General features: G+C 39.6%; 1 protein-coding gene across 1 annotated transcript; it reads right to left on the bottom strand.

Annotated features, from left to right (window-relative positions):
• Positions 1–1,956: 1,956 nt before the first annotated feature.
• Positions 1,957–7,792, bottom strand: got1 (glutamic-oxaloacetic transaminase 1, soluble). The gene is made up of 9 exons (XM_052081309.1): positions 7,582–7,792; positions 6,693–6,874; positions 6,491–6,614; positions 5,100–5,212; positions 4,654–4,758; positions 4,397–4,547; positions 3,841–4,006; positions 3,614–3,756; positions 1,957–3,455 (listed from the first exon to the last, which is right to left on the bottom strand). Exons 1-9 carry the CDS (start codon positions 7,706–7,708, stop codon positions 3,316–3,318), a joined length of 1,251 nt encoding a protein of 416 aa, XP_051937269.1. The 5' UTR covers positions 7,709–7,792; the 3' UTR covers positions 1,957–3,315.
• Between the last annotated feature and the right edge of the window lie 769 nt (positions 7,793–8,561).

The following is an 8,561-nucleotide window of genomic DNA, read 5'->3' as shown; positions in this document are numbered from 1 at the left end:
AAGAAAAAAATGTCCCTGTAAAATCATACAGGAGCAGGATGTAAGAATGTTAAAAAAAATAAGAAGGGTGAGACCCGGAATCTGAACTTACAATTCAACCGTTTAATTTTCTGTAGCAATTGTCATTTTTTATCACGGGTGAGCTGAGAAAAAATGCTACAGGCTACCGATGGATGGTTTCATGATGGCAACAGCCTGACCCTGGAACAGATTTCCATTCATTTGTTGTGAAAATTATTTATTTAAAGTGTGCAAACAAATTGGATTGTCCTCAAATGAATTGCGTTCAACCTTTGAGGTTCCACCCTATTGCATTTTACATATTGACAATGCCAATGAAAAAAAAATCCAGATCCAGATGATCATTCGAGCATAAAAATAGCATCCATTCAAAAATCTATTTGATAAGCATGAGGTGCCGACTGTTGATTAGGGGCATTAAGTTCATAATGGCATCTGTTTCAGTAAAAACATCAATATTTGGCACTCGTGCATCAAAACACATCACGACAGGAAGTACGGCAATTATGTCATCCCACGTCCTTTAACACGACACTGAAGCTGCCTATAAAACCAACTAACAATAAGCTATGTGTGTGTGTGTGTTTGAAGATGTCTGACGATTGCTTAGAAGCAGAGAAACCACGTTATTTGCATGTTTGTTTATTTATACTGCCTATAAAGAAGAACCATCCCTTTTAGAGAGCCCTGCTGTCCCAATGCATGCTAGGACCTGGGCAGTGCATGAGTAGCATTGTTGCACTAACTTCCCCCCAAAAGAAACTCCCTTCAAATCTTATGCTACTGTTTGCTTATGTGGATGATCCTCACAACTAAACAAATATGTATTCCCGTTAAAATTCATATTTGAGTTACTAGAACCCGGATATAGAGGCTTCTGAGTAGAAATGAGGCTGCCTGAAGCATTTAGACACTTATGCAAAAAAACAAAAAAAAAGTGTTTTGAATAATCAACGAAGGGTGTCCACGATTCAACTCACTTTTAATTGAATGGATCTGCTACAGGAGAAACCTGCAGGTTGAATGAATATGAGGGAAGAGCAATATGAAACCCATGCTGACGTCAAGACACACATGAAACGAAAAAAGTACAAAGGATAATGCATTGCTCAGCACTTGGGACTGAGCCAACTCTTTATACACTAACGTCATTTCGATATGACTGACTGGCACTCACATTTTGCCATTTGTATTACTGAGGGAAACTTATCCAAATATATTAAGAAATTGAACAAATCTAAAATATACTGGACTTGAAGAAAATTATGATATGGTGTATTTTTAATTACCATCAATATTGAGCTGCTGTATGTTTATTTTCTTGTCACATTTGATTATTTGGATGTACTGTAAGTCAAGTACTGAAAAATAAGAAACTGAGGAACTTTCGAATAAATTTAAATGAATTATATGTAGACTACATTATAAACAATAAAATTATACTACTATATGATGGTCTTTTGTGTTTATGTATAAATCATTTTTACTTACCATTCACACAATTCTCCTCCATGTTTATTTTCTTTTCCTATTTTGCGATCTGGATGATTATCTTCTGTAATTTATCCAAAGATGAGCAAACTTCAATACACTTCAATAAATAGTGGAAATAATATATTACGAGCAATAAAATTGTACTGTGCTGTTGTTGTTGTTTTTTTTTTTACTTTTACTTGACCCATAATGCTAAACTTCTGTCCAGTTATTTACTTCTTATAAGAAGGATAATGTTGTACCCCAATACCTGTATGATAAGACACTTAACGAAAATATAATGCCTTTCAATAAAATATCACACTCTAATTAATGCCTTACAAACTTTTCATATTATGCTCCCTCTTTTTTAAAATTTTTATTTATCATTAATGCTAGGCTAAGTCATTTCCCCCGTCTTAAGATGCACATTGATTCCAGCATGAATGACAAACACGCAGATGTGATTTAAACGCATTTATTGACGTTTCTCTCGAGAACATTCATAGCTTGAATTCATGCGCACGTTAACACTAAACAGAATAAAGCGACGGAGTCTCGTGTCTGTGTCAAAAATTCCCAAGGTGCAAGTTTGAAATACCCGATGGACATTTTCTCTTTGTGTAAAAGACACAAAAACACAGTGAAGAAAGTCAATGCTCGGCTCGTCGTTTGATTAGATTTCATCATCAGGATGTTTCTTTAGAAACGACAATATTGTATGTTAAGTTTCAAATTTTATTAAACAGAGCATTAAATTCTTTCTTTCAAAATTACAATCGCGTATATTCCCGTTAGGAATCATTTTGCCAGTTTAGCAAGTTGCACATCAATAATGCACCTTCATTTCAGCCATTTAATGCATTATTGGAAAGTCCATTTACTAGTTTTGTAATGCTAAGACACTAGGACTGTATCAATTTCTTACTGGTAGTGTCCCAGCAGTACTATGAACAGAAATTAAAAAATAAATTGGTCATGTCAAAACTTTTAAATACCCACTGTGAACACAAAATTACCTCAACAGGAGGATATTGTAAAGTTTTATAAAGGCAGGGGTGGTGGAACTATTTTTCCAATTCATGGTTATTTCAATTTTTATTTTTTTTAAAGTAGCCCATAATTAAAATATTAATTATACAGAGGATCCAAAAAGTCTACACACCCGCGTGTTCTGTGACAGAGAAAAAAAAATGAGACCCATATACTGTCAATAATTTCAAAACTATTGTCAACTTTGGTTTCATCAGAACAGAACACATTTTGCCATGTGCATTTGAGAGATCTGAATTGTGTTTTTGCAAAATGTTAAGACCAATTTTGAAATGTTTGCACATACAAATTCCAAAAGTTTGACGCAAGCACAGCATAGCTCATCAATATAAGAACACCACACACAAGGATATAGTAAAAAACATGGTGGTGGCATCATCATTTTTGGAGACAATTTAGGGGGGCCTTAGTCAAGCTACGGGGAATTATGAACAATTGAAAACAGCAGTCAGTGCTTCCACAACACCTTCAGGCTTTTGCTGGAAAGCAACATTTCAGTTTACTATAACATTTGAACACTTAGCGCTAAAATCAGATGCACTTAAATCGCGAGCAAGGTGTGTGCTGACTCACAGTGAATTTGAGTTTGAACGGGATTTTTTTTTTTATCTTCACCATATATAAGGAGGATTTAAATATGAAATGTCTTAGGGCTTTTTAAAACAGTTCCTCTGGTTTTCTCAGTTGTTTTTAGAATCGCATTATGGGTCAGATCTTACCGGCTGCACGTTGCGTTTAGATTAGGTACAGCACACTCAGCCGAGTCTTCTACTGGACCTTAGTAACGGCCTCATGGATGGACTCAGCCACGTAGTTGATGTTCTTGCTGGTCAAGCCACACATGTTGATGCGTCCGCTGGCCATCAAGTAGACGTGTTTCTCCTTCACCATGTATTCCACTTGTCTGGCTGCGAGAAATAACGACGACAGCAACACGGACTGCATTACTCCAGATGTGTAACAGCAGGAACACACGTTTTGCATTCTTAGCATAGCTGAGTTCAGAAAGCAGCGCGAATGCATTCAAAGCGAAGTGGTGCGTGTGCGCGCCTGCGTGTGTACTCACGGTTGAGTCCGGTGAAGCTGAACATGCCAATTTGCTCTGTGATGTGGTCCCAACTTCCTGGCGTCCCCAGAGCCTGGAGCTTAGCTTTTAGCTGGGCTCTCATCAACAACACCCTGTCAGCCATGGTCTTCACGTTGTCTTTCCTGGAGTCACACAAATAAAATGTTGCCTTTGATAACGCACCACTTTCATAGCCATTGCACCAGATGGTGAGTTTGATAGCTGACCATTCGGCAAAGAGCTCCGGCGAGTTGATTGTGACGGCCACGATGCGAGCCCCCTGACTAGGTGGGTTAGACCAGGTGGTTCGCACAATTTTCTCCATTTGGGACAGAACTCTCTTTAGGTTATCGGCATCACGAGCCACCACAGTCAAGTTGCCAACGCGTTCATCTAATGGGAAGAAGAGATTGCGCTTTATTATTAGCAAGTTCCAAACAAAAATGTATGACAGTCTACATCTGGTGAAAATAAAGTTTCACGTGAAAAACGAACGCTATTGGAGAAATGCAGTCAGTGGGGAAGACTGAGTGGAAGTCATGTTGCTCCACAGAGAAAATTCTGGTCAAAACATTTAAGCCACATAAAAACACCAAGAATTAAAAAAAAGAGAAGACTGCTGTTAACAACTCCATCAAATAAGACTTAAAACTTCAACACCATGAAAAATCAAGCCTATGCATCTGCTCTTCAAAGCTGTGGGCATGTGGAGTGCAATTATAGAAAATACAACACTCTTGAGACCGTGACCAGCTGGTAGGAGCAAACTCATGTGTTACATACTATAGAGGCCAAAGTTCTTGGAGAATGACTGGGCGCAGAACATTTCAAAGCCCATAGATACGAAAAACCGAACGGCCCAGGCATCTTGATCCAGGCTCCCCGAAGCAAATCCTTGATAAGCTGAGTCAAAGAACACAAACAGCTTCCTTCTCTGACAAAGAACAGAAGAAACAAAAATTAACTCTCATCATATACACAACCATTTAACTAACACGTCGGTGTGAGGACATCTGGGGAGGCCACAACAGTTTCAGTACCATCATGACTTCAGCAATCTGCTTCCACTGCTCCTGTGTGGGATCTGTGCCAGTTGGATTGTGGGCACAAGCGTGCAAGACAAAGATGGAACGCTCTGGGCAGCTCTGAGAGAACGGAAATAGAACGCGGTTGAGTGTGATGCATATTGGATGACACTCAACCAATGCCATGCTTCTAGTTTGGACAACCACAAACAAAGAACATTTCACATTTTTTGTGTCTTTGCCACAAAAAAAAGGTATCAAAAAACAGGGCCAGCATTTTAGCTTCACAAAATCACAGAAAGCAAACGAACAAAAAAAATGAATAGTTACATTATGATGAGACTTAATTTGGGGCATATTGTTCTAGAAAACTTTGTCTAAATTGCAAATCATACCAATTTTGGGGTTGGTTTTTTTTTACTTTGGAGTTGTTGTTCCAGAGTTCAGGGGATGCTATTTACCTCCAAGTCGGCAAGGAAGCCAGACAGATCAAGGCCTCTCTTCTGCGCATCCCAGTACTTGTAGGGGCGGACATCCTCAAAGCCGGCGTTGGTGAACACGCCGTTGTGATTCTCTAAAGCAAATGGGGAGAGTCTCTTCAATGTGTTTGTACTTTGTACACAAGGTCAGCTCACACAATGTGTCGACATGCACTTATCACTGGCGTGGGTGTGGGGACAGGGGGGGCGGGGTCACTTTTTTGGGGTTTGTATTTTTTTTTAAACTGTTTGAATACAGTATTACATTCCCATCTACATTGGTCTATTTTCCCTGACATTTTGTGTGTCTGAGTGTGGATTGTATTCAATATAATAATGGGTATTGATTCTTGATATGGTTCCAATTTGTTGTTTTGCGGAACCCCTGATATAACCTTGGCCACCCAATGATAATAATTTAGCTCTTCCACTGGCAGTCATAATAAACTGTTGTGACTATGACAAGAACATAAATAATAGCTTTACAGTGTCGTTCGTCAAGACCAAGGACGCTTTACAATCCTAAATGTTCTCCAGTTTTTGTTGTGTTGCCACGGCTGGATTTACACTGCATAGCTTAATTAACGCAGTTTTGACTTGGAGGAACGGAGGGGGCTTTTGTTACCTTACATCAGAATCAGAATCATCTTTATTGGCCAAGTATGTACAACACACAAGGAATTTGTCTCCGGTATAACACGCTGCCCTAGTATCATCGTAAACAACAAAATCATTGAACCATACATATACGTACATAAATTTGGATGTGTATGTAAGGTTTAAGATTTACTCCATATCATTGAAGTACTATTGTTGTTCAAATTAAAATTTGACGATCAAATTAATGTAGTTGGACCCTAACAATATCTCCCAACTCGTGTGGGAGAATGTGAATAAGCACAAAATCTTCAGATGTCTGCCAGACAAAAAAGAGGCAGAAAAAGCAAAGAAGATCAAATGAAATGCATTTAGGAAAGTGAAAGTGTTGTGTGTAATGTTTTATATGTGATAAGTTAATTTTTAACATAGCACATAGCCACAATACTGTACAGTTGTTAATTGGGTGTGCAAACACATGAAGTCAGTTGCTTTTTTTTAACCATCTTTAAATTTGTGTACAGGTTGTAAGACGCATTAATCGTGAAAAAAGGTTTAAAACGATTATAGAGGTCTCATTGTTTATTATCACAAAACCCCCGGGTTTGAACAGAGGTGTGTGGACTTTTTATATTCACCGTTTGGTTTGGGCTGTTTCATGAGTTCCATCAGTGTAAACCCAGCCGTAAATGTGTCACTTGTAATGACAATCAAAAACAAATTAGGGAATAAATCTGAATTGGTCACTTGAAACTGGTGTAAGCTTGTGACTATACCCCAAGTCGGCGCGGACACATAGACTGGTGTCTTTGTGTTGTTGCTTCCGTTGTAGAAACGTCTGAGAAACTCTGCTCCCATCTTCAGCGCACCGGTACCGCCAAGACACTGAACCGCCCCCACCTGAATGGGACAAACAACCAATGTGAACGAAGCCAAACAGGAAGTGCAAAATCCAGTGGTTGGGTGCATGTAACTCACCCTGTTCTCCATGATAGCAGGGCTGCTGTCTCCCAGTGCAATTTTGGATGCTGAGGATCTGAATTCGGGCAAACCCAGGATGGGCAGGTACTCGTGGTTGAGCTTGTCATCGTTGGCGATGATCTTTTCCACTTTTTTAACCACCGGCAAAACCCACGGCTTGCCTTCATCCGTGCGGTAGGCTGCAATTCAAGTTGACAAAAACATTAGACAGACAATAAGGGAAATAACCAGTAACACAAAACATTGCTGAATCGTAGAATTGAGTATTGGTCAGGTGTACAATGTACATTTTTCTCAAATTCAGTGTCAAGGTGCCAGTTTTTTTTTCAGACAATTGGTTCTGATTCCACTGCAACGACCAACCTATTGCATGGCATCCATCATGAATCCCAATGTGATTTTAATGTGACGGTTTGGCCTATATTCGCCATCTGTCATGCTGCATCTTGTTAAAGATCAAAGGATTACAAAGCTTCAGCCTCCTGGAATTAATGGACTCAGGTGGGAGCAGAAGCAGCAACACAACACAGCAGTGCCGGTTACCATACGAGCCTCTTTTGCAAAGGGGCCAGGATTACTACTCGTAATCTGATTACATGTGCCAAAGGTTGCACGGGACTAAAACGTGCGGTTGTTTCACAAACAAGAGGGGAATTTGTACTCAAAACTGATTCAGAGTAAAGAGGTCAATGTACAGGTTAGTATCACTGACCTATGGCATTTGAGTATTATGTAATGTAATGTCACCCAAAAATGTGAACACATTATGATTATTTTTTTAATGAAGCCAATCTAAGGTGTACCATGGAGGAAGTGAAACAGAAATGCAAATGAACTGCAAAAATTACGGATTCGTTAATTAAATCAAAGCTGCGTTCCAACTTACCCCCAACACCGAGGTTGACTTTGTGTGGAAACTGGTCGTTATTGAAGTCCTGCGTTAGTTTAAACACGGCTACTGGTGCCGCTTGGGGAACTTCGCCAAACACAGACATACCTTGAATGCTGTTCATTTATAATTTCCCCTGGAAAAACGGAACAAACCAAAACTGAAACAAATGTGACAAGCGGAAAGAGGGGGACACTTTGCACTTATACCGCCGATACAATTGAGGAGGAGGGGTACAGCTGCACCAATGGCGATGTGGCCGTGTGGTCCGCACCAATCATACGTCGGGTAAAAGTCCGACAGCGAGCGAAGAGGAAAAGTGGCGAGATAGCTGATCAATGGCGCCCCCCTGGCTCGACTGACACGCATCTGAGCCAATCAAATTTAGAAAGGCGGGCGTTTGTATTAAGTTGCAAGTAACGTATTTAGCCATAAGATGGCGCCAAAGCTTGTCTTTAAATTGGTCAAGCGTGTTTCCCACGGTTCAAGTGATTTGCAAGGATTGTTGATAATTTTTTTTTATTGCGTTTAATCAAAATTTGTACACCACGGGGCACCACCTTCCTTGTCCCTGCACTGAACTGAACTGTACTTGAATGTGAGTGGTTGTTTGGCTATGTGTGCTCTGCAAGTGACTGGTTTTCTGCGAGTCAAAGAATAAATATTAAAACCTTACTGTAAGTCTGAAACGACGTGAATAATCTTGGTTTTATGAGACTTCTAGGCTTCTAAGTCTTTGCATGATACTTATTGTGTGTTTTCAGAACCAAAGTGAAGTAGCCTTCTGTTTCAATGCTCCTCACTTATGGAACAAACTTCTCAGAACACCCGAGATCTGCTCAAACTGCTGGCGGGTCATTCCAGAACTGGAGGACATTTTACCATCCATCAAATTAAAAAAAAAATCCACATATAAAATACTTAAAGATATCATTTCTGGGTACATTTATTTGTCCCGAGACCATTAACAACAACAA

Source organism: Hippocampus zosterae, chromosome 11 (assembly GCF_025434085.1).
Source record: "Hippocampus zosterae strain Florida chromosome 11, ASM2543408v3, whole genome shotgun sequence".
NCBI classification, from domain to species: Eukaryota; Metazoa; Chordata; class Actinopteri; order Syngnathiformes; family Syngnathidae; genus Hippocampus; species Hippocampus zosterae.
The sequence above is the reverse complement of the archived record's forward strand: the minus strand, read 5'-3'. Positions and strand labels throughout refer to the sequence as shown.

Coding starts and splice junctions, on each gene's coding strand:
- got1 (XM_052081309.1), bottom strand. CDS start 7,708: ATGAACAGCATTCAAGGTATGTCTGTGTTTGGCGAAGTTCCCCAAGCG. Junction 4,007..4,396: donor CAAGAACTTTGGCCTCTATA/GTATGTAACACA, acceptor TCTTCCCATTAG/ATGAACGCGTTGGCAACTTG. Junction 3,456..3,613: donor CAGCTTCACCGGACTCAACC/GTGAGTACACAC, acceptor TATTTCTCGCAG/CCAGACAAGTGGAATACATG.